This window comes from Oryx dammah, unplaced genomic scaffold (genome assembly GCF_014754425.2).
Source record: "Oryx dammah isolate SB20612 unplaced genomic scaffold, SCBI_Odam_1.1 HiC_scaffold_25, whole genome shotgun sequence".
NCBI lineage: Eukaryota > Metazoa > Chordata > Mammalia > Artiodactyla > Bovidae > Oryx > Oryx dammah.
Window position 1 is genome coordinate 68,821,024 of NW_024070209.1, and position 26,780 is coordinate 68,847,803.

Genomic DNA, 26,780 nt, shown 5'->3' on the forward strand with positions numbered 1-26,780 from the left:
GCAGAGGAGCTGGGACACTGCTATTTTGTTTACCCAGCCTCTTAACAATGCCTGATAAGTCCTAGGCACTCAATCAATGGTTTGAATGATTCCTGGAATTTTCTTGAGCTACATACACACTCATTCATCCACTCTCAGTCTTTGTGAAAAACTTCGCAATATATTGGGGGTGTTTCTTTTCCTGGGTCGGGAAGATCCCCTGGAGAAGGGAATGGCCACCCACTCCAGTATTCTTGCCTGGAAAATCCCATGGACAGAGGAGCCTGGTGAGCTACAGTCCATGGGGTCACAAAGAGTTGGAAATGACTGAGTGACTAACACTTGCTCTTCTCTTAGAAAGGTGGTTTAAAACCACAGCTGTGTGTTAAAATCTCCTCCAGGTGATTCTAAAAAATCCTAATGCCTGAACTTCACCCCAGACCATTCAAATCCAAGTCTGTGGGGGGTAGGATGCAGGTATTTATAACTTTGTAGAGCTCTGCTGGTGACTCTGATGTGCATCTAGAGTTAGAACCACTAGTGTAGAAGAAAAAAGCTGTTTTCATTCAACCAGCTGATAAAAACCATGAATGGGTTCATCCCAGAAGGGCCAACAGGTTGCTGAACTCAACCTCCTGCGAGAGTAGCTCCTACGCTTTGTCGGTTCCAACAGAGCAGCAAGAAAAAAAGAAACCAGACCAGAGTGGAAAGCATTTTCAAACTTTATTTACAACTGTCACAGTGACAAAAAGTAGTTTGAAAAAAAAAATGCTAGTTTCTCCCTGAGCCTCAAAAAAGAACAGATAGAAGTTACAGGAGGTTCATCTTACAACAGGCATTTTTACTGAAATACTAGGGTTGGGTTTTTTTCCCCCAATAGGATCAGTTAGAAATACACACAAGTTACTTTAAAAAAAAAAAAAGAGGAGGCCAGACAGGAGCTCAGCCACTTGTTCAAGAGCAGCTGGGTCCCCACAGCAGGCTCACCGCTGAGGGTTCTGACTTAAGCTCTCAGCCCCTGGCCTGCTCAGACTCCATGTGGTCATACAAAGGGATCTAGCGACCAGCAAAAAATAATAAACCACCCCCATAAACACACATATACACGAAGCAGATTTGTTATGCAGTTTACAAGCACGTTCCCATCACACGGCAAGACTGGGACAGATGATACAGGGGAGCATGAGACAGGGACACAGAAACACGGGATTTTCAAAGGCAAGACCCCATCCACGGAGGGAGGCATGGGATGAGAACTGCAGCTGTGAGCGGGGAGAGGAATGGGGAAAGGCTCCCTGCGGCTGAAACAGGAGGAGAGGGAGAACGAGAGAGAGAGAGAGAGAGAGAGAGAGAGAGAGATGCTCCCTCGTAGGGCCGGCTGCAGGCCTCTCCCACTTGCCCGAGGAGCTGGAAGAAGTTATTGCCATCGGTGTATGCAACATGAACAGACAACACAGAGGATGGGGGCGGAGGGGCGAGGGGATGAGCATCGGCTGCCCAGAACCAAGTCCTGCTGATACTAGTTAGCCACACTGGTCCTCCCGCCCCAGCGTTCCCCAGAGCCACACTAACCTTGAGGTATTAAGTACAAGTCTACACGCATGTCCCAACCAAAAGGGCTCAGCCTGGATGGCCTGGGGCCCTGAGGGGACGAGGTGGGTGCCTCAGTTGGCTGCGTTCAGCCCCAGGGAGGGACCTGAACTCACTTCTTGGCTGCACAGTCCTGCTCTGAGATAGAGATGTGTGAAGGGTTTCATCCTGCAATCTCTGCAGCTCCAGATGGTTTTTAACTATAAGAAGCTCTAAGTCCAGGGTAGCTTTCTCTGCAACTGTAGCCCTCGCAGGGGTCAAGTGGGAAGGGATGCAGCTCCCTCCCCACGTCACCCACCCTCTGCATCCGGGAACACTAGGGATGAAGCCCAGGATCTCATGACACCCTTGAGTTTCAAATTCCATCCCTGGACTGCCTGTCACCGCCATTCACAGCTCCCAGGCTCTGCCAGCTCTCAGGACCTGCCTTAATGCTCACTTCCCAATGAGAAACAGAGAAAGTCTCCCCTGCTGACCACTCAGCCCCCACCGGGAAAAGAAGCCAAAATCCCACGTGGGAGTGGGTACTGCGGCTGGTCAGGCTGGCTCGAACCCACACAGGGCTAGCAGCCACCCAAATGGCTGCACTGGGGCTGGGAGGCTGGGGGTCAGGAGGAGGAAGGGCCAGCCCCGGGGGGAGGCCCCGCCACGCTGTGCCTCCACCCAGAGGGAGAGCGAGTCTGGGGAGAGCAGCGGGGGATGGACCTCGGTGTCCAAGCATCTATCTCGGTCCTCCAACAAGGGCGGGAAAGGCCCTCACTATTTCCAAAAGGGCTAGGGTCGGGGGCAAAGAGGATAAATCAGGGGAACGCTCAAAAGTGCAGCCTCTTAAAAAACCTCCAGATCACAGCAGGCATGTGCACCTGCCAGGGCCCGAGGGGAGGGTCTGCAGAAGGAACCAGAAGACTTTTCTCTTTCCCGGCATTACCTCTGGCTGGCTCTGCAGGAAGCCAGGCTCCACGGCTCTCCTTCACCTGCCTCCCATTACAGACCAACACACCCGAAATAAAAACAAAGGCGGGCAGTGGGCAAAACTAGAGAGAGAGATGAAGACTTCGTGAGGTGATGTCTCGGTAGCCAGTGTGTGCTGCTGGGTCCATCCTTCCTGGCTGCACTTCTCTGCTCAATGTTTTCTCTCAAATGTGTATTTTCTCTTTCATCTCCTGTTTGTTTTTCTTGCCCCAGACGCCCTCCCCCGGAGCCCACTGGAGTCCCAGGGCTGCCCCCAGCCCGCCTGAGTTCAGATAATGATCTCCAAGACGCCCGCCTCCCCGCACCCCACCCCTGCTCTAAGAAGCTTCCTTTCTCAAAGGCCTGGCACATAGTTGCAGAGGGCTCCGCTGCCCAACATCTCAAAAAAGGAAAAGAAAAGAAAAGAAAACCAACTCAGTGATTTGCAGGTGCAGAACGGAAGCCATCATCTGACGTGTGCAGAACTGCAGTGGCTCACACACGCTCTCCGTCCATGGTAGTGGGAAAGAACACAGTTCAGGTACAGAGGCTGTCTGGTGTGACCCCGAGGGAGCCGGCGTGGACTCTACTGCTCCTTGTTTTCACTCGCTGTCTCTTCACAGTTGTCCTGCGCGTCCTCCTGGACCAAGAACTCCTCGGGGGGCCACCGGAGCTCTCCACTCTCCACCTCCCCCTCTGTGGGCTCCACCACGATGGACGGCAGACGGTCCTTCAGTTTGCAGCAGCGGTCAAAGTCTGACGGGTCAGGGAAGATCTGAAATAAAAGCAGAGAACCCAGTCACGTTCACGTGCAGGACTGAGCCCCCACTGTACACCAGGGACCATTCTATGCCCTGGGGAGCATCAGGCAGGGGGCAGGGAGCAAACTCCAGGGCAACAGAGGAAATCAGCCCTCAGCCGACTAATCCTGAGGCTGAAGGCTTTCGTGGCAGTGCTACCAAATTGGTGTTTGTCCTTTTTGGTTTTGTTTTCAGATAAAAGAACTCGAGATCATGTCCTCCACAGTAAGTCACATCTCCAATTGTGGCAAGCATTTTAACTACAAGTACAATGCATACAACAGGTGCCACAACTGCAAATTCCTCCCAGGATAATTATCAGCACTTGATGTGAGCAAGATACCAGGTATTTTATGTAGGTCATTTGCACCCAACACAGTCATGTTGAAACATAGGTGCTGCTAATGCCACTCAGGAGATACCTGGAGAAGGAGGGTGCCCAAACCATTCAGCCTAGAAATGTGCAGTGGTAGAATGGGATTCAAACCCAAGTCTGTTTGACTCCCAAGTCCATGCCCAATACCACCTGCCCCCTAAGGAGACAGGTTCTAATCTCACTACAGCTGTGAAGTTGAAGTCAAATCAGAGTTGAATGCATGGTCCCAGACACGGGCACATGGGAATGCAATCCCAGGCTCCTTTTCCACCTGTGAGCACCAGGGAACAACCCCTGGCTCCTTGACAGCAAGGAGATCAAACCAGTCAGTCCTAAAGGAAATCAACCCTGAATATTCATTGGAAGGACTGACGCTGAAGCTGAAGCTCCAATACTTTGGCCTCCTGATGTAAAGAACTGACTCATTGGAAAAGACCCAGATGCTGGGAGAGATTAAAAGCAGGAGGAGGGAGTGACAGTGGACGAGATGGTTGGGTGGCATCGCTGACTCAATGGACTTGAGTTTGAGCAAGCTCCAGAAGATAGTGAAGGACAGGGAAGCCTGGCATGCTGCAGTCCGTGGGACAAAGAGTTGGACAAGGCTGAGCGACGGAACAACACCCACCCTGACAATTCTATACCTGAAAGAGTCTACTTCTCTTTCCAAAGTCCTGTCCACAAGGTTCCTTTTTCTAAGCCTACTGTGTGTCTTGCCCAGAGCCAGGGGAAACCCTAAACTAGGCTATAAAATCCAGGCTCTGTGGCTTCCCTTTGAGCACGCTGCCCTGTGACTACAGATGACCCAATTCTTTGCCCAGCAGCTTAAGTGCTTAATCCCAAGGGCTGCTGGTCCCCTGCCACACACAGCCCTCGGGCACACACCAGAGAGCTGGAGAGAAGAGACTGTCTGGGCTCCTGGGGCTTACAGAATCACACAGCACCTATAAGTTCATCTCTTCCCAACCTGTCCTTATAATAGATACAGAAACTGAGGCAGAGGGGTCAGGAGACTTGCGTAGGGTCACACAGCTTGTTCATGGCAAAAGAAAGGAAAGTGAAACAAGGAGCGGGTAGAGACACATTTGAAGAGAACCTGGGGGCTCCCCGTGCCTTGCTCTGTTCCTTGGAGGTACTAAAAGGGCTCTCCTAGAACCTCAGGCCTGCCCAGCTTCTGGGGTGTGATGAGGGTGCCTAGTCTTACTGCACCTGACCTCATGAAGTGTGGTCCCCTGACCATGTCAAGGGGCCACGTGGGGCTTCTGGAATCATGGGCCTCAACACAACTTCCCCAATCCCTGCAGACGAGTGATTATTAACCATTTATCCAATAAAGCCCTATTGCTGGGGATTAAGTCTTAAGCCAGCTGCACAACCAGGCATCATTAAAGATTTAACGAGGCTTATAAAAAGTATCCTAATGGCAGCCAGGAGGAAAACAAGGAAGGGAGGGGCTAGGCTGGGGGTGGTGGTGAAGGGAGGCATGGGGAAAGATGACCCCCACTACCACAGGCTTCCTCTTCCCGAGGCAGCCAGCCCTGCAGGTCTGCCCCTGGACTGGGCTGTGCACTGGACTCCAGTGCCGAGCAGGGAGAAGGTCACGGGGCTTACTTGGGCCCTTCCTCACTTCTCTCATGTGGAGCTGGAGCCCCTCCCTGCGAGGGGGAACCAGATGCCCTTCCAAGCACAAGCCTTGGGCGTGAGTGAGGGGAACCCCACAAGTGGAAAGTATGCTACGGTTTACAAAGCTCTTTCAGGCATCACCTGCCTTAGGCCTTACTGCCACCACACCACATACCAGGACTCTGAGGGCTACAAGGAAGAGCCAGGATTCAAACCAGATCTGCTGTTTTCAGCACCTACATCTTCTGAACGATGAATGGATGCCACTGAGCCAACATGCCCATTTCCTGGAAAGCTGAGCAGGGATGGTGGGTAAGACCTGGGCTTTAATGGCCCGTCTGGCAGTTCAGGCCCCAAGATGACCATCTTGGGCAGACAGGTCCAGAAGATGAACTTCAAGTCTGGACAGTTGGTCTACATCTTCAAGGACAGAGCTGCAAAATATCAGGAGGGGATGGACACCAGGCCCAGGATGGCCCTGGACCCCTGCCTCTACCCTCTGACCTCAAGCCTGGGGCTGTACCTGTGCTGCGACTCCCTGGCTGAGAGAGGTGGTGACTGGCTTCCAATTACAGTCGCCCATGCTGAGGAAAAGCCGAAGGGATGCGCAGCAGTAAGGCTAGCAAAAGGAAGAGGGGGACAACGAGGAAAGGGCATGTGATGGGGAGCAGGGGACTTCGTTCTGAGCTGGGAGGGGGTCTCTCATTAAAAGTAGGGAAAACGTGAAGATAAGGATGGTGCTGCTGCTGATGGAAGATACGGCAGGCACATTTGCTGAGCAGAATCGCAGATCACAATAATCCTCTGAAGTACGCAGTGGTGTGATCACTATTTATAGATGAGAAAACTGAAGCACACAGAGGGCAACTGACTCACTCAAGGCCGCAGAGCTAGAAGTGGCTGAACAGGGACCCAAACTCAGACCCACAGGACTTCAAAAGAGGCGCCCATTTGATAACACAAAGGGTCATGCCACAGACCCCAGGTTCTCACTATGTCCTTGACATCACTTGTCCAACCCTACCTAACCAAGACCTCTCAACCACCTGGGCCTGAGTTTCTCCATTTAAGAAGGGAAGTGGCCTCTGGTCTTACTAGATGGATACGAATCCTGGGCAAATACAAAGATGATAAAATGCTTTGAGGACATATGTTAAATTCAAATTGGAATGTCCTCTTTGGAGCAGTTTCAACAGGACTATGGTAAGTATTCAACCTCCAAGCAAGAGGTAGCAATACTAACACAATAATTAAAATAACTCCAAACAATTTCATACCAGGAGCCGCACAATTAAGTCTTTTAAGTCCCTGGGGGAAGTCTGAGCATTGAACTTCTGATACTGCTTAGTTGCCAGAGAACTTTGCTCCCTGAATTGCTCAGAGCAGGCGCCATGGAAAAAAAAAAAAAATTTATAACAAAGCCTGTTAATTACTTTTAAAAAATCACTATAATAATCTAACCTTCCCATCAGAGATTATATTTTATTATCAGATAATACCAATTTATGTCTCTGAAAATTGTAGCTCTCTCCAAAGACAAACAGGACGCACCCAGAACCAAACAGCTTCTCATTTCCTTACATCCAGACAGAAAGCCTTGCAAAGCATAGCTGAGTATTTTGCCAGTACAATCTTATCTCTGACAGCTGCCTAAGAGGCTGACCCCAAGGAGGTCAAGATTTTTCCACTAAGTCATGCTTTTTAATCATCTAGGCAGCAGAAAAATGAGAGGTTGCAACGGCAATTTGATGGGGTGGGGAAGGCAGTGGAAAAAAGGACTCAAGTCAGACTTGCCAAGCACATGACAGGTAGGGCTGGGGCGGCAGGCCAGGCCAGCAAGCTGTTTGCCTGCAGGAACTGGCAAGGGATAAACCAATTGCCCCTGTTCCAGAAAGAAAAGGCTTCTGGCTAAACCTCTTACCCCAAAGCGCCCCTTCTTCCTGGACTGGGGAAGGGAGAAAACTCCTTTTCTCTTCTCTCTGCAGCAAAGGCTGCCCTCCAAGAAGTCCGGAAAGGACTATGGGGAGGCTCTGAGAGGTACTTCCCACCCTCACCCTCCAGGCGGACAGGTCAAGATGCATCCCTCACAGCTGGAATTCTCTCAGCCCTGCCCCTTGCTCTGTCCACCAAGACTGCACTCTACAACCAGCTGTCCCCTTGGCTGCCAAGGCCAATGGCTTGGATGAAACTAAGAGACACCAAGTTCCCTTCTTTGCACACGAAGTCTTGGTGATCACATGCACCAAGAACATCCCAGGCCCCACCTGTCTCACTGTGGAGGAACAGCAGGTATTCCAAACTTGATAATGGTGAATTTCATAAGGGACATTTCTTCAAAGGCATCCTTTGCCGGGTCACCTCCAATCCCAACAGGCTCTGACATTTTGGGAACTCCAATGAGTTCACTCGAAAGGTCAGAGAAGCTTTAGGACCTTCAAGGAACAAACGATCTGCGAGCTGTAGTTTGGATGCTGGAATTTCTGCCTGTGTCTATCGGAGCTGCCCAATAGAACAGTATTTGGAATATGTTTCCCACAATAATGGAAATGTCTTCTACTAGCACTGTCCAATGGCACCAGCCACGTGTGGCTCTTAAGCACTTGAATTGAGGCTAAGTTTAAAATTTTTCCTTTAATTTTTATTAATATAAACATATGAAATATGTAAAGTCAAGTAAATATAAATTGTTACACAAGTAAATGGTTAAATATGAGGACAGTGGAAATAGGACTGTCCGGGAAAGCTCAGGATGTTTGGCTGATGGGGCTGACATGGGCTGCCTCAGAGCAGGGAAATCTGGGGTTGAAGGTGAGCTCCTAGAGATGAGGAATGTCAGCAGACTTTTGTTGAAAGTATAAAAGTTGCTGGTCAGATGGCTCCCATTTCACCCACGCAAGGGAACTGAAAGGTAATATCCAAGTTCCAAAGGCCTGAAATTTGGAGGCCTAGCTATCAACTGTCTGCCTCTAAGCCAGGTGACCTAAACCTGGCTGCCTCTGGGGTGGGAGAGGAGAGAGATGCCTGGCACCTAGGATGGAAAATGTGAGTGATTCTGGTTGGGGCAGCTTCCCCTCCCCTCTGCCACCCCACCATGTACACTCATCCCTCAGCCATCACCCCGACAAACAACCACAACCCGAGCTGGCCACAAACAGGGCGGAGGGCTTGCTAATAAGGGAAAGTGGACACCAGCAAGTAGAGGAGATGAAAGGTGGTTAACTAGACACAAAGGGGTAATTACCAGTTCTGCAAGCTGAGATCCAGGGAGCTTGGCCATCCGGTTCCTCTTTGCTGGAGAGGAATAGAAGGAAGAGGCATGTTGGGGTGGGAAGGGGAGGAGGGGAGGTGGGATAGAGTCTGAGATGAATAACCAGGTGGCTCTCCAAGGCCCTGAGCATCCAAAACCACACAGTGAGCCTCTTCCCTCCCTGAAGGGGGAAAAAAAAATCAACCTCAAACCTGCAATGGAAAATTTCCACTCTCGCAGGTAGACCAGGAGTCTGAAAGATCTGGCTAGTCCCTGGGTCTTATTATCTCTATAACTGGGGTCAAGTCATTTTAATTTCCCTGAGCCTCAGCTGCCTCCCAAGTAAAATGAGGAAGGAGTTCCCACTCTTACTGTATTGTTGGAAGGATTACATGATGCTTCAGATTGAGTGTCAGCATGGTACCCAATAGGCTCAAAGTTGTGGAGGCCCACCCCCCTCCTTTCCTCATTTATAAATTGGGATTAATGCTCATTCCCATCTTACAGGGCTTTGGAGAGAACTAAATACAGGTATGTGTGAACATGTTCTGTAAATTTAAAATTCCTAATGATGGTTCTTATTAGGTAAAGCTGGGGTCCTCAGGGAACATTTAGCTTGAGGGACTGGAAAGTCTGTGGCTGTGGCTTGGGACAGAAGGAAATCAGCAGCACTCCTGGGCTTGTGCTCACAAATTCTAGGCCAGGTTCTTTGGAGAAATGGTTGTGACTTCATCACTTCCTCCCCAGTGCCTCTCTTCTCCCGGGGCGTGAGTTAGGCCAGCTGGAATGAAAGCCACTGCCTGGTCCAGATCCTGGCCTTTCAGTGGAACCTCCTGCAGCTAGAAGTCTCCCGTTTATGCATCCTTCTCTCGCTCCCCCAGCCTACTCCCAGGTCCTGCTGCCCAGGTTTCTTATTTTTCCTGGAGAACAACAATGGATTGGCCTTGTGTGTTTATTCCTCCCTAGGAGGGGCTGGTTTATAACAATGGGCAGATCTCTACCAGCATCCTGCTCTGCCAAAGGCTAAGTGAATGAGAGGCAGCTAATTAAAAAAAAAAAAAAGTACAACTTGCTTTCTCACCACTTGCAGTTTACTGACTTTTCAGAGTGAAATGTGGCCAGTTAAGAACAGAAAGAATTAGAGCTTAGGGGCACAGTGGCCACTGATGGATGCAGGGGACAAGGAAGAACAATCTCCCATCTCCACTGGGATGCCAGTGACCTCATTCTCCACCCTTGAGACTCACCTCACTCGAATCTCCCCTGGACAGGGTTATGGAATATCCACCTCACCCTCTCCTACCCTCCCCTGGTGTCTCTAATCCTAAAGGAGACTTGAGTAGAGATTTGGGGCTTCAGAACAACTATTGGATCTCCTTCCTTTGGATTAAAGATGCTTAAGCCCCTAGCCTTGAAACTTAAAAGAAAAGGAAATCCTCTGGATAAACACCATCTTTCATAAACATCTCTCCAACACACACCCATCCTGCAAGTCAAGAGTTCCAAATTCCAATTAATTAGCACTAATTGCTGCTGATAATTCTGGGTCCAGTGAGCTGATGGGGCTTTTGGAATATTAAAGAATGTCTCTCAAAGTTCTCCAGGGTGGTAAGAAAACACTGCAGCTATCTGGCATAGGATAATTTCACATACCCACATCCTATTGTGTATATCATTATTGCCCTTTGAAAAGAAGACAAGCTTCTCAGTCATCTCAGGGTTTGGGGAATTGCCTCTCTCTCTCCCATTTGTTCTACCCAAGTGTCCCACAGCCACACACTCCTTTTCTCAGAAAGCCCAGACTGATACGGCTGCTGTCTCCAACCATTTCCTCACTCTTTGTTTTAGAGACAAAAATCTTGAATATTTGGCCTGGTCCCATAGCCTTCCCATTCTTGTCTGGGGCTCTGCTACTACATGGCTTCCAAACTCATCATGGATGGAAACAACTTTCAGGTCTCCAAGGACTTGCTTACAGCCCCGCTCCAGGGCCTCTGCTTGGCCTTCAGTTATCACCACCTTTGCAGCACACTATGAGGCTGGCCTACTTCAGGACTCACACTCTCTCCTTATTCTCATGATCTTGCTCGGGTTTGCCTGACCTGTCTAACATCACCTTCCCTGTGCCTTCTCTGGACTCAGTATCCCCTTAGGTTTTTCTCTGGACTCAAGGCAGCTTTCTGGCTTCAACTGCCCGTCTTAGACTGAGGATTCCCCAATCCACGGCTATCCATCTCTTTCCACCATCTGTGAAAAGTGTCCACTTGGACGACACCCGTCACCTCCCACTCACCTTTTCCCAAAGTGAGGTCATCAGCTAATGTATGTCTTTAAGAGTTTTCTGCCCCCTCCCAAACAGGAAGCTTGATAGTAGGTCCAATAAAAGAGATCTGGAGATTTTAGTTGATCATAACTACAGTGTTGATGCAAAAACATTGAAAGAAACAGGGCTATGTTCCTAGAGGTCTGCTCCTCTCATGGAGCTCATCCACACCAGCTGCACTGAGATGCCCTGCTGCGGTCCTCTGATCTCTGTTCAGGCTAGAGCAGTGATTCTCAAAGCTCAATTCTCAGGTCCTTTTAGGGAGAGTGTCCATGCAGTTAAAATACTTTCTTCATAATACTAAGATGTTATTTGCTTTTTTTCTCATGTTGATACCTGCACTAATGGTATGAAAAACAATAGTGGGTGAAATTCCTGGTGCGGGTGGCTCCAATGTTAAATAATCTGCCTGCAATGTGGAGACCTGGGTTCGATCCCTGGGTCAAGAAGATCCCTTGGAGAAGGAAATGGTTATCCACTCCAGTATTCTAAGCCCGTAGAATTCCTTGGACAGAGGAGCCTGGCGGGCTATAAGTCCATGGAGTTGCAAAGAGTTGGACACAACTGAGTGACTAACACTAATACGATGCAAGAATTATTGATGGCAGTAGCAGCAAACTGGTAGTTAATGTATTCTTCACCGCCCCCCACTCACAATGAAAACAAAATTCTCCGTGTCCTTGATGAAGCAGTAAAGATTAACTTTTATTAAACACTGATTCTTTAAGTACATGTTTTTTAATACACTATGCAAAGTTGCTGCTGCTGCTGCTAAGTCGCTTCAGTGTCACCAACTCTGTGTGACCCCATAGATGGCAGCCCACCAGGCTCCCCCGTCCCTGGGATTCTCCAGGCAAGAACACTGGAGTGGGTTGTCATTTCCTTCTCCAATGCATGAAAGTGAAAAGTGAAAGTGAAGTCACTCAGTCATGTCCGACTCTTCATGACCCCAGGGACTGCAGCCTACCAGGCTCCTCCGTCCGTGGGATCCTCCAGGCAAGAGCACTGGAGTCGGGTGCCATTGCAAAATTGGAATACAATATTTCTGGTGCATGTCAGAGCACAACAGTTGTCTCACAGAAAAACACTTATGGGATTGAGTTGCAAGCTGAACTAGCTACTTTTTTCCATGGAACACCATTTCAGTTGAAAGAATTATTGACCAACAAACCATGGTATTCAGACTTGGATATTTGGCAGACATAAGACTGGTATTTCAAAGAAAATGTCTGATGATGTTTGTTACCAATGGTAAAAACTGAGGTCTCAAGCAAAAATTAGAATTTTGGAAAACTTGTATCAGCCATCATAAGCTTGACAGTTTCCTACCACTTGAAGAATTTCTGTTGAGACCAGTGGAGATACTAACTAATGTGATTTTTTTTTTATATTATGTAACAAAATGTATTAACATTTGGAAGATCTGCATAACTTGGTGAACCTATATTTTCCAAATGATCAGTACATCAGGTTGTGAAACCAAGCATGGGTAAAAGAGTCATTCAAAGTGCAAGATAGGCTAATGAATTTTATGTAAAAGTACAGAAAGTTCACTGGTAAGGTTTCAGATTCCACATTACCACTAACCTTCAAGAAACTACCACTTATTCAGTTTTGCCAAAATATCAAAGAAAAACATATGAAAAGGCTATTAAAATATTTCTTCCTTTTGTAAGTACATATCTGCATAGGCCAGATTTCTTTCATTGACTTCAATCAACACATATCAAATCACAATAAATTGAAGGCTCTAGCTGTTTTCTGTTAAGCCAGATATCAAACAGATTTGCAAAAAAAAAAATGTGAACACTTTTCTTTGTTTTAGAAAATATATTTACTTTTATTAAAATCATTAGTTATATTAATTAATGGTTTTAATTGTTATTTTAAAGGAGTTAATAAATAATAAAAAATTTTAAACACTCTCTTAATGTCAAAAGATATAACCTACATAAACAAATGTATCTCTGGGGGTCCTAAATAATTTTTAGGAATGTAAAAGAGACTAGGATTAAAAAGTTTGAAAGCCAATGGCCTAGAGAAAAGAATACCTTCATAAAGATGACTGTATAAGTCAAGGTTGAAGGATAATAAGTTTTAAAACTGGAAAAGACTTGAGGGGAACATAAAAGGTACCTTCAAATAATTGAAAGGCTGACATGAAGTCTAAGAGAGAGAAGATTTTCTTTAACTCCAGGGGCCAACTAAGATTAGGATGGAGGATTTCACCTCATTATATAACATTTTAACAAAAAATGATAGAATCAACTCTCTCCATGACACATGGGGGAAGGCAAGGCCCAAAGAGATGCTGGGAATCACCTGAGATGACGTAGACAGTAGCAAAGCCAAGCTTAGAAACCAGTTGTCCAGATTCATAGTCTAAAACCCTGCTGTGCTGAGAGGTTCTGAGCTCCATATCACTAACAGTGTCCAAAGAACACATAGGTGACCCAATGTCATGCTACTGGCATTTGAGTGCATCCCCACATCTGACAGAGACTGGTCCAAGTCTCAAAGGTGGTCCAGTCTCCCCCACCCCATCAGAGATGCTACAGTACCACAGTTTTGATCCCAAAGAGAATATCTATATCCACGATCTCCAAATGTGGTATATACTTTGAAAGAATTTTGAAAAATTGTCTCCTTTCACACCTTTTAAAACTGACACCTAAAACTTTTGCTATATTATAAACACCACCATTTTAAAATAAAACTTTTATGCTACTCTTTTAAATGTTTTCTCAATGGCTTGCCTCGTGGGCTGCCGTCTATGGGGTCACATAGAGTCAGACACGACTGAAGCAACTTAGCAGCAGCAGCAACAATTTGATAGCAACCATCACCTATTTAAAAAAACCTCATGAACAAGCTGTTAAGTCAAATCATATTCCTTTCTCTACTTGAAAATGTATGTCCATTCTACTGCTCCATAGAAGTTTATCTTAATATATTTTCCTGTTTGAAAGTTTTTAGTCATTAGCTTTTTCATACTTCTCAGGAATAGTATGTCTTTATTGCATATAAAGTGACTTTTAATGTTTTTGTGTCCTGTGACCTTAAGGTTTTTAAAAAAACAAAATTTTGGATTGTCTTATTGCAGCTAATAGTATATAAGTGATCAATAAACATACCACAAATAATTATTAAAGACAAAGGCAATTTTTCATTGGTTTCCTATAGACAAGTGGGACTTATGAAGCTTTTTAGACAGTAACATTTTTAAATGGTCCATTTGTTGATGCCCTGAAAGTTTCTACATGCTGGGGAAGCACCTTAAAAGATTCAAGTTGGTGAGAAGCAGGTCCTCTTACAAAGAGGATGGAGGGCAATCTTGACCAGAAGGGTAGGAAAAGAGAACTGGTGAGATCTGCCTTCAGGAAACACAGTTTTAGAAAGCAACAGAGGGAAGCCAAAGGTGTGCAAACTGATTTTCCCCAAATGCTCTCTGCTGTCACATCCCTTGGAAAGTTTCTGTGAACCCCAGGGCCAGCTGTCCTCTGGTTTTAAAACTTTGCTGAAACAAGACGTGGTGTATACACAGAACATTTATTAATAAGTAATTTGGCATTAAAACCTCCAATATTAGGGTGCCAAGGAAAACAGCCAAAAATATTTCTGATATGGCTTTAACTGCTGTATCCAAGGGGCCAAATGAAACACACACACACACACACACAGACACACAGAAATCATAATTTAGTATTAACTGATCTTTAAGAATGCTTGCATCTAAGAGTATATCTTCAACTCTGGAAGAAAGCAGTTCCCTCATGGTGACAACAGTGACACCCGCCACAGAAGCCAGGTACCACCTCTGTTACTCTTTCCTGTCCACACACACACTGTGGCTCAATTATATTTTTTCTTTACTTGCTTGTCTAAAACATATTAAAAAAAAAAAAGAAAACTAGTATTACTTATTATAGATGGTAACCATAATCACTTTCAAAGTGTGTCTGTATAACACTTACATTAACTTTGCAAACCACCAGGCATCCGGGGGCCCTACTGGAATGCTGGCCTAGGCTATTTACCTGTTGCAAAGAACCAGGAGTCTTGCAGTGCTGTTGGATGGAATGCCCTTGAATGCTGGCCCAAGACTTCTATTATGTTCAGATCGACTTCTAAGAGCCCAGTGTATCCTTGATTCCAGGGAAGCTATATTTCTTTTTTTTTTTTACTTTTATATAATATGGCTGCTTAACAATGTTGTGACAGTTTCAGGTAGAGAGCAAATGGACTCAGCCACACACATACATGTATCCATTCTCCCCCAAACTCCTCTCCCATCCAGGCGGCCACATAATGTTGAGCAGAGTAGGGGAAGCAATATTTCTAAACCATGACCATTCCATGACCCAGACCTGAAACCCCCGGAAAACCCAGAGGGTTCAGGGGACTAAATGTGGATCTGTTCAACCTTCGTTGGTCTCCAAGCCAAAGCAACTTCCCCCATCTTCCTCAAGGTCGCACAGTGCTCCAACGTCCTTAACAAAGGAGAGAGATAGGGGAATCGCCAACTCACATACATTCATAATCCATAAAGTGTGTCAACATATCTACTATAGGACAAGAATGTCGCTGGCTATTTTACAATGCTGGCTAAATGGTGTCCAAACAGCATTAACTGCTATCATCTCTGCTCAAAATAAGCAATTAATAAACTAGAGGAAGATGTACTGCTGCCGCTGCTGCTAAGTCACTGCAGTCGTGTCCAACTCTGTGCGACCCCAGAGACGGCAGCCCACCAGGCTCCCCCATCCCTGGGAGTCTCCAGGCAAGAACACTAGAGTGGGTTGCCATTTCCTTCTCCAATGCATGACAGTGAAAAGTGAAAGTGAAGTTGCTCAGTCGTGTGTCCAAATCCTAGCGACCCCATGGGCTGCAGCCTACCAGGCTCCTCAGTCCATGGGATTTGCCAGGCAAGAGTACTGGAGTGGGGTGGCATTGCCTTCTCCAAGGAAGATGTACAGCATCTCTCAAACACTTTAAAATAATTGAACACCTTTCTGACTCTCTCCACAAAGCCCCTCCATCATCCTACCTGTATAGATTTTATACCCCCAGAGATTCTATGTGCTAAAGCTTTCAATGCTGGGAGCTGGGATTTTATGATAAACTCTTTTGTTTTCTGTTTTTAAGGTAATATATAATCAAGAAACTTAATGATGTTGAATCTCTTTGATTCAGTAATTCTATTTCCAGGAATTTCTGGAAACGAATCAGACTTGTGCAGAGCTTTGTGTAAAATGATGTTCAAAGCAGTGTTCTCTGTAAGAACAAAATATGCCACAACCTAAACATTCAGTAGTAAGTGGTACATAACACAATGAAATGCCATTTTACAAAGAAAACCAAATGACAGGAACATAGTCACAATATCATATGAAATGAAAAAAGACTCACTAGATTTACTTTAGCACACACAGTATTTCCTCAATTTTATTTTTAACAAAAATAAATATAAAACTAGAAGTAAACAGATCAAAATGTTTCAGTGATAGGAATGTGGGCATTTAAAATTTCCTTTGTACTTCTCAATATTTCTCTAAATTTCTAGAAGGAATTAGTATCACCTTTATAAATTATAACACACACACAGACACTGTTACACCTTTTGACTCAGAAATTCTACTTCTAAGACCCTATTCAAAGAAATAATATAAACTCCAAATATAGATTTATATCTAAAATTATATATAAATTATATTATTTATAAAATAAAAATGTATACAATCTAAAAAACTAAACAATTAGAGAATGGTAAAAAAATCATATTGTAACTTTATGATAAAATATCACACAGTTATTAAAATGCTGGCTTTGAGGCATTTTTACGATAAGTTATGATAATGTGATATTGATGACTTACATACCATTAAGTGAAAAAGCAGAACACAATTCAATATCTTGAGCACATAAAAATACAAATGCCGTGGAAAAGAAAGGAAAAGATGCTAAAATGTTAACAGTTGCAATTTATGCATGGTCAGATTATTGTGACTTGGAAAAGAAAACTTTAAAGAAGAAAATAAAAATTCCACAGGGGGCATGTGTTACTTTAAAAATTTGAAAAGTAAGCATAAGAATAATAAAATATATACCCAGTGAAAATGTGAAATTACTCAAAAAGGGGGGAAGGAAAAGAAAGTTTTCCTATAGTTATAGAATTATGATCTAAAAAAACTGCTATTAACATTCTGCCATCTGCCATTTTGGTCATAAGTGAGTGTGTAAGTGTGCTCACGTGTGTGAGAGTTCATGTAAGTGGAGGCGAATGTGTGTGTACGTGTGTGTGCAGTCGTGTAGGCATCTCAGGCTCAGTCCCCGGGAATCAGCGGCTAAGCCTGGTGCTACCCACACACACTCGCCTGCTGAAAAATTAGAGCTGACACATAGGGCTGTGTCTGGAGAAAATGTTTAGCAATTTGGGAAAATCAAGGATTCCTCTCAAATCCAGAGATGTCTCAAGCTCTACACAGAAGATGAATTCAAGGCACACTAATTAATTCTGCCTGGGAACCACCTTCAGGTTCAAGTTAGGAGAAAGTCAGACCTAGAGACACCCCCCAACACACACACTGGACTGAGGTTTTGACTGCTCTCCTTGCTCAGGGCAATTCTCCTGATGGTGAGAGATCTGGAACCTTCCTTCCTATTGGCTCCAATACAATCCCTGGCTGAGTTATAGAGTGTCACTTCAGCTAAATGTTTGAGTGTTTCTTCTATACAGTTTATGTAAAAGGAGCTTCTTACAGTGCAAGGCAGTTAATTCTAGCAGAGAGGGGGCTGAGGGAGCTCCCAAACTTCCTTTTAGGTCAAAACAGTCAAGTCAATTTGCAACTTTTGGGAAATTTTAATTCTTTTTCTAAGACAGGTCTGTGCAACAAAGGGCTCTCCTTCAGTCAAGGAGTGAGGAGTAGACACCAGATTTTGATTGACTGATAAAGATCCTCCTGAGCTGGGCTCAGGGACAAGGGAAGGCAAGTGGCGAGATGAGAGATGGCTGAGGGGACCCCATGGCTATGAGACTGCAAAGGAGTGAAGCACGGGAAGCTCTGATCCCTGTGTGAATGAGGGCCTGTCTTCATCCTGAGAGGATTATTTCAGGACTTGGGCCTAAGAGATCATTTCAGGACATTCACTAGACACCCAGGAATAGCTCTTGGCTCCAGTCACAAGATTCGCCACCCAAACTCATCCCTTTTCCTCATGGTACAATCCTCCTCTCTATCCAACCTGGGAGACTAGGTCAGCATAGAGAAAAATGCTGATCTTATGAGAACCCACGTCATGGGGTGGCCCAGGTGGAGAGAGAATTCTCAGCTCAGGAAAGGGAGAGAAGAAGGGGCCAATCAATCACACAGCATCCAGTAAACAACGATTTGCCAGACTCTGCGCCCAGCTCTGTGGGAACAAAGAGCCGTCTAAGGCACAGACCCTGGGCCTGGAGAGTGATGGACACACCACTGCTTAAGAGGCCTCAGGCCTAACACAGGCCCTTTGAGAGAAGGCCGGGTTGTATGGCTCCAGTGTGTGTCACGTTGGCTGGGGAAGTGAAGCAAGCTTGTTCTCTCCCTGGCGGTGCTACAGACTCACTGTTGTGACCACGGTGTGTGCGTTGTGGGGGGAGCCCCCGTGGGAATAAGTCCAGCCCTCTGCAGGCTCTCACCCAGGGGCATTCCAAAACAGTGAATGCCGTGTGTGTGTGTGTGTGTGTGTGTGTGTGTGTCAAGGCCCTGGGCATGGAAGGAAGGTGCTGGATCCCCCACACAAAGTAGACATAACCTGAACACTGACGTGACCTGGGCGCTGGCTCAGAAAGAGGCAGCACGTGCAGACGCAGCCCCAGTGCTGCTCAAAGAAACAGACTCCCTCTGCTTCTGAACCTTGTGGCTCTAGCTGCCTTGTTCTGCCTCATATTCTTATGAATTGTACCAAGCAGGGAGTGGAGTGGACGGGGTAGGGATAGGAGAGAGAAAACATGCTGGGATTCCAGGAATATGTCATGTTCATGGCTGGACGTCTTTTGCCAAGCGCTTTGGAATTTTAGCTTTATGTCCCTCCAGGGACAACTGAGGCTTTTAAAGTCTGATGTGAAAGATGATTTCCTGGTGACCAGGGGACTTCTGTGTGCCTGCTCAGCCAGGGCTCCCAAACTCCTGAGAACCACGTGGGGGGTACTGCAGCTGGGGGTAACCAATGAGACAGTGGCGCCAGGAGGAGGAGACAAAGAGGGCTGATGACACGCCTGGAGTGGCTTTGTGAGCAGGGGCTTGAGGGAAAGAGAGCAGAGACACATGCAGGAACCCCAGCCTGTCACAGATTTCCACACCTGCACTTACACAGGAGGGAACAGGAGAGCCAGGCTCGGGGGTCTCATCAAGAAAGGCTCAGTAGACAGGTGAGTGACGAGCAAGCGTTTCTGAGCTACTGTCTGATTGTAGAGGTTCAGCTGAGCCTGCTCTTTGAGACAGGAGTTGCTGCTTCTGATGAACAGTGAGGAGGGGGAGGAAAGGGAGTTGGCAAAATGCTGGCCTTGGAGGTGGAAGAGACAGAGAAAGTCTGTCCCAGGAGGGGCCAGGTCTCAGCCAGCCCGGTGCTTCAGACCTGTCCTAATGCAGAGCTGAAAGAGAGGCTCAGACTGCAAGAAGCAAATGACAGGACTGTGGCAGGAAAAGGTCACCCACCACTGTCCCCCCTCCTTGTCCTACAAAAGCCAGGACATCCCTCCCTCCTGTCTCGGGAAATGCAGGGGAAGATGCAGGAAAGCTTTCAGCGCTGAGGATCAAAGGGAAAGCCCAGAACCCGAGGCACTGCGGTGCATACAGAATTAGTGCTCCAGTTCACGGCGCATCCTCCCTGGCTTCCCTGAGAAGGAGGGGAGTCCGCTGCTCCTCTCCCTGGTGGGTGGACGTCAGACAGTAGGAGCAGGGAGCCAAGAACAGCAGGAGGAACACGGGCGGCCAGGGAAGGATGGGGTGATGATCAGAGGGGAATTTCAAGAGCCTAGGAAGGGTAAAAGTTATCAGATCTTGGTCCAGTTGCTTGAGAGGGGGCAGATTTAAATGAAGACTGAAGAGCCAAATCTCTGTCTAGAACTCAGCAAGGGGGATTAAAAACTGCAGAAGCCTCAGCAAGCTGTGCTGGGGAAGCTGGGCGGCCAGGCCGAAATGCACAACTTTGGGTTGCAGCAACATCCATGACCAGAGGAGAACGCCCAGGACCCTGCCCTATTCAGGGCCCAGACCAACTCAGGCACAGCACAGAAGAAGATCCGGTCAGAGAGGCATTCCAAAATGTCACAATCAGTGGGGTTGCAGGGAGCCTGCAAGGCAGCCACTGACCTGCTTCCCTGAATTAGAGAAAGTAGGAAGCCATTAGGCAAACATCCCTATCCATCTATCCATCGAGCCAGAGAACAAAAAGCTGACAGATGCAGGGTGGGGAGGGAGCTGCAGCCCAGCAGGGACAGAACCCCATCCTCCTTCTGAAGACCCTCCCACTCAGCCCCCTGTGTGCTGGCCACCACTTACAGCCCTGCCCAAAATGTACTCCTTTCTATTAACTGTTCATTCACCCACCTGGGAGGGTGTCATAATTCATGCCCAGTGAGACAGCAGATATGGACTGCACATATTGAATTGACTCTCTAAGTAAATGTTAAGATAAAACAGGGTACTGGCTCTGTCAATTTTTATACGTGCTCATAAAACAGCACTAACTCCCCAAGCACAAGAGATAGGGCTTCCCCAGATCTCTTAGGGGATAAAAAGACATCTGTTTGAGCCTGTGTAGGGGATGCAGGTTTGATCCCTGGATGGGGAGGGTCCCCTGGAGGAAGAAACAACAAACCCACTTCGGTATTTTTGCCTGGAGAATCCACATGCCCAGAAGAGCCTGGTGGGCTACAGTCCATGGGGTCGCAAAGTGTCAGGTATGACTGAGCAGAGAGAGATTCGAGGCTGAGGAGGCCCTTTAAAAATTCTAAAGCAAAAGTGCAGGTGAGCAGCTTTAGAATCAAGAGACTCAACTTTACTGAAACTACCACCATTCACTTAGCACCTGCTTTGTCAAGGCCCCAAGCCAGCAGGCACCTCAGTTTGGGGATGGCTACTGGAAGGGTGATGGGTGATAGGCACAAAGAGGGAATAAGGCATCCTCTGGCCTTGGAGACCTGGGCAGGGAGAAGGTTAGGCAGGACCACGGCAGCATCATTTAAGCTCAAATGCCACAGGCACTGGAGAAGAAAGATGTCACATCTGGGGCAGAGAAATCAGCAAAGCTTCGTTCTGGGGAGGTCTGGAAGGTGGGGGGAACAACTGACAAATTCCAGTGTGCCTATTTATTTTACGACCTTATTTCAAGGTCAAACCACAAGTCTGAGATTCTGTTTCAACTGCTAAGTCGAGATTGATGTCTCCATCCCACTTTTAGTTCCTGGGAAAAGCAGGTCGCAGTAAAAGCCATGTACTATTATTACCCTCAGGAAGAATGCCAAGAACAGAGCTCAAAGCTCTGCTGCCCCCAGATCCAAGCCCAGCCTGAGCATGTACAATGGACAGACCTCGGCCAGTCCCCAGAGCTCTGGTGGGAATGTGTTTAATTGGATGGCAGTGGCTTTGAGTGAGCCCAGAGAATACTGGTTATGTGACAATTGTCAGACCAACTTGCTGCAGAGCCCTGACCCTGGCCCAAACAGGGGCAAGCCAAAGGTTTGCCTACAAAATTAGAGATGGAAGTGTCCTCTCAAAGTCCTAATTTTCTTTCAAGGCCCCAGTCTGACTTTCTCCTCCCAAGCCTTCTCACTGCCACACATCCCCAGACTGACCATAGCTTCCCAACTGCTCCACCAGATGGCCTGTATTCCAGTTTTGTGCATGTTGGTCTCCCCCGTGAGCCCTGGACCCTCCTCACAATGCCCAGCATAGCATGTTACATACAGCAAGTGTCCAATAAATGCTGACTGGTAGAAGAGAACCACCACTCCCCTCTCTCTTCTCGAGGAAGACCTTTCTGAAATCTTGTGATGGACTGCACTGGAGTTCAAGGTAAGATATTTTGGAACTGGGCAGTAGTCTGCTTCAAGGTAGCAGGAACAGATCTCCTGAAAGGCTGTGAAAACTGGGCCCTCAGTCTAGCACCGCAAGGGAAGATCTGAGGGCCCTTTGCTTAGGCAGCATCGCATTATCTCAGGAGCCCAGAGGCAATTTTTTTTTCCTCCAGCCCGCAGCAGCCCTAGTTGAGCTGTCCTCAGCCAGCACCACAGCACCTTCCTCTGTCATTACTTACTCTATCCCTCAGATTCAACAGAGTAACCTGAAGGTCAAGAAAACTGCCCTGTAGGACCTGGCCCTTTATCCTGGGATGTATTCAAAAGGAGAATATAGAAAGCACACATAAAACATACCGACGACTGTGTCTGGAAAGGTTCTGTGATGGAAATCTGAAACCCAGAATGAAACAAACAAACAAAAAAAAAACCCTCACCTGTAACCACAAAGAGATTCAGTCTGATTCAGTGACTTGGAAACTGGTATCCAAAAACACCCCAGCCAGTGGGTCAGGAAACTTCTGCCCTCCCACAGGCTGTGGGGCCTGCAGTTGTCTCTCTCAGACCCTCTGAGGGTGGAAGATAGAAAAACAACCAGGAAAGGGTATTTCCACCCCCCAACCCTGAACCCCCTCCAAGCTACCTGAAGACTTCTTTCCAGCCAACAGAAGAGGCTTGCCCATATCGACACACAACAAAGGGGGCCTTCTTGAACCTCCCAAGTGTGTCTGAGGAGACTCCTGCTGTCACCCGCCAAATTACCTAAGCCAACCTCAGCTTTCATCTCAGCTCTCTTTGATCACCCTCCCTCCATCACACCCACCCAGCTTTCTGTTTTCTCTTTCTTCACAAAAACAAACCTAGAATGGTTCTAAGGAGTGACTAGCCAGAGCAAAGTCTCAATTCTAGCCAAGAAACAACCCTAAGGCACAGACATATGACGCACCAGAAGAGCAAGGCTTTGGAATTTAAGACCCAAGTCATCCACTCAGTCTGAGCCTGTTTCCTCATCTGTGAAACAGAACAATAATTCCCACCTCAGAGCTATAGTCAAGACTGAACAAGCACTGTTTGTAAAGTGCATGGCCCATAGCAGCGTTCAGCTAGTATCTGCTGAATGAGCCCACTGCACCCCATTCATTTTCCCCATTCAGGCATGCCACAGTTTCCAAGATCTTCCCTTAAAAACAGACTCTTTCCTTCCCCATATGTAATGACCTAGGCACTCTCCTCAGAAATCTGAAAACAGTTCACTGCTCTGAAGGTATCTGAAGGTCTCTGCAGTGGGCCAGGCGCAGTGGAAAGCATATGGTAGGCCAGAAAAGAGCACGGGCCTGAGAATCTGAAGGCATTACTCAGACCACTCTTTCGGTCTTTATATATTCTGGATCCACCACACAGGATAATCTCTGTGCTGGATGCTGGCAATCACATCCTTGAGAGAGCTACCCTTTGGGGAAAGGTCTCTTCAACTCTAAGTAGTTTGAACACTAACCGTGTTGGAATCAGTTGATCAACCATAAGCCAGAGGAAGAGAGCAGCATTTAACACAGCAATTCCTCCACCAGACCATCCTTCTTCATAAGATGGCCCTCACAGCAATGTTACTACTGCCCAAGGCTTCCCTGGGGAGGGAAGTTCTGGTCTGAACTGACTGCACAAATCACCTTCCCCTTTGCCACCATAAAGGGAAGAGTTCACAGCAGCCAGGATGACTAATTAAGAACTGGCTCACGCTTTCTGAACACTTACTGTGTCCCAGGTACTGTGACTGCCTTACCCATGTTATTTCATCATGTTGAATCTTCACAATTCTATGAGGTAAGAATGACTGTTGTCCCATTTTACAGATGAAGAAATTGAGGCTTATTGGCATTCGGGAACTTTCTCAAGGGCACATAGATCTTACTAACAGCACTGGGATACAGAACCAAGTCTACCACCAGCCCCAGCAAAAGCCACTAGGCTCTAAGAAGCCAGAAGGGAACCTGTACTGAACTCACCTGGTAAGAAAGGCCATCTTTTCGGGGGTTGAGGCCAATTTCTTCCATGGATGGGGTGTTCATCATCACTTCAGTCATCTTGGCCGATCTCAGATAGTCAGGGCTGCCAAGAAACCCAGAACAAAAGTCAACAAACATACACACTTTCACATTCCTCCTCTTGTGCCTTCTGCTGTTAAATCAGGAAACTGTCTGGAAGGAGGATGAGAGGTGTTCAAAACAGATCTCACAGAAAAACAAGCTCATACCCTGAGGAAGCGCCTTACAAGCCCAGAGCATCAGGGCTCTCAAAAAAGCCCATTGTCTGAAAACCACTCTGGCAAACCTCCTCTTTCCTCCTCTCCTATACTAGTCCCCACTGGCACAAAATGACTCTGAATTTTCTTTTCAGTGACAGAACTAGAAAAAACCCCAAAACAGTAAGTAGCGGAGGCCGTCTGTCTATATTAAAACCAATTCAACCCATCCCTATTGAAAATGAATATTGCTATTATATAATGATAGTAGGCCAACCTCAGGGAAACCAAGCCCAGTACTGCTGCCTTCCTAAATTTCTATGTCTCTCTAGTGTTCCTTTTTGCAAAATGTCCCACATAGAGCCCCAAGGGGTCAGCTTTCCCCAGGCTTCACATCTGCCATCCAAGCCCTTTCTCTAGCCCTTGCCACAGCAGCTGAAAGCTCACAGCTTGAAAAACATCCCCTGGATTAAAAGCCTTAAGGATGCCCGGACTCTGATTGCAAAGGAAATTTCCAGAGGGGCCAAGTTGGCCCACCAATGGCTGACATGTGAAAGTGCTTTGTACTCTGTAAGCAGGATACAAGCGTTCCATTATCCTCACACAAGCCATGGGCACGTACAGGGTCCCGAATGTGTAATGCCAACGTACTCGCTACACAACACTCAACATTTTCACCATCATGCCTTTATACATGGTTAAAAATAAAAAGTAGGGTAGGCTTTAGAAAGACCACAGCTAAGGAAACAGGGGTACCAAACTCGTTTTCATTTTACAGTTTCTACATAGCGTAGAAATGGCACTGGATTTGGAAACAAAAACAATAGGTTCTGGTCCAAGGTAAGCCACTCAAGTGCTGTGTGATTCTGAACAAGTCATACACCCTCTCTGAGCCACAGGTGCCCTGTTAGTTACCATGATACTAATGCAGAGCTCACAGTTTCACAGTTATGCTCACAGTGCTCCAGAGGGTGGGGGGTGGAGCACTACAAACCATGAAATGCTAATCAACTGTAAAGAGAGACCCAACCTTAATCTCTCAGGGGACAATAACCCTGATGGGCCTCGACACACATCTTGGTGAGTTTTGAGTGGTCAGGTGAACACAGCCTCCAACGGCCTTGCCAGTCTCACCCATATGGTACCTGGAGGTAGGAGGGAAGGGGTCCTCCGCAGGAGGGCACAGCAAGCCTCAGGGGTTGAGGGGGTTTTCACTCTCTTTTGAGAATGCAGTCTCTTTTCTAAACAAGCAGGCTGGGTTGAGCGAGGGGAGACTAAGAGGATGCTAGGCTTCCGGGCAAGTCTGAGGTCAGGGACTAGGACTCCAAAGTCAGTTTCCTAGGAAGGTTCGGGAAAGGCTATTGCCCACCCGACTCTCGCCGGGCTCTCAGCCTGATGTCCCAGCGTTCACTCCTCTCTCGGCGCCGGGCCGAAAAGTTGAAGCAAGAAGCATGAACTTTCCGGTTTCTGAGCTGAGCAGGACTGCGCGGAGCTGGAGCGTGCGGGGCCGGGCTCTCTGCGCCCGCACCTGAGAGCGCGCTCCGGGCCGCCAGCGCTCGCCCCCTGACCGCTCTTCCTCTTCTCAGCGCAGGAAGGAAGCAGCAGCCGGCACGCAAGTCCCAGCGGCCAGGGGCTAGCTCTTCAACCAGCCGGGCGCCTAGGACGCATCCCTCCCAGCCCCGATCTCAGGTTTGGTGCAAACCTCCGCCTTCCGCTGCCCGGCCCGGGCTCCTCCAGGCGAGCCCGGAGGAGCGGGGAGGGCGGCTCCTCCCCAGCCTCGGCCCCCAGAAAGGAGCGTCGGGTTAAGGGGCTGTGGAGAGGAAAGGGATCGAGAGATGTAGCAAGTGATTGTGCGGCTGCTTGTGGCTTCAGTCGAGTTCTGTGTGGAGAGGGCGTTTTCCCCACCCCTCGGAGCTCTGCAAACGCGGCCGCTGCACCAGCTCAGCCTGGCGGCCGCGGGCCTCGACGCCAAGACTTGCATGCAAACAAAAAGGAAAAGGGGAGGGGCCGGGAAGAGCTGGAGCCCCCTGCGCCAGGCCGGGCGCAGCCCTCCGCAGAGAGGGGGGTTTTATTAGTCGGGTTCAGCCCTGACCTCTTGGTTCTTCTTCCACCCCACCACGACCGTACACACACCCTCCCAGCCGTCACTTAAGTGAAGGCTGCGAGTTCACTTCCTTTGTCTGGATGCTGTCAGCAGCAGCACCACCACCCCCACCTAGGCAACCTTGACGTTGACTCCTGCACGGGCTTGGGCGGCTGGTTAGTGCCCGGTGCCCGCATGCCGCCCGCTGCCCTCCCAACCCAGCCGGTACGAGCAGGCGCCCCGGGGCCCAGCAGCCACGGCCGCGAGACGGATGCCCGCCGAGAGTGCAGAATATACTCACCAGTGAATGGGGAAATAAACAGACATGAAGTCCTAGGGTAGCCTGACCCACGCCCTTGTGATTTAAACACGGTCACTGCGTCCCGGGTAAGGATGTCAGGGGCGCAGAGAGGGGCGCCAGGCTGCCGGGCGCGGGCACTGGGCGTTCGCTGGTCCGCCTCCGGGAGACAGCCCCACTACCAGCGATGTCGGCAGCGCAGACGAGCTCGCGGCCCC

The 26,780-nt window shown here is 47.8% G+C and overlaps 1 protein-coding gene across 1 annotated transcript; it reads right to left on the reverse strand.

The window, feature by feature from the left end:
• Positions 1-683: 683 nt before the first annotated feature.
• LBH (LBH regulator of WNT signaling pathway) lies at positions 684-26,780 on the reverse strand. Its single transcript, XM_040224148.1, has 3 exons — positions 26,566-26,780; positions 23,946-24,048; positions 684-3,295 (listed from the first exon to the last, which is right to left on the reverse strand). The coding sequence occupies exons 1-3, from the start codon at positions 26,589-26,591 to the stop codon at positions 3,107-3,109; spliced, it is 318 nt and encodes a 105-aa protein (XP_040080082.1). The 5' UTR covers positions 26,592-26,780; the 3' UTR covers positions 684-3,106.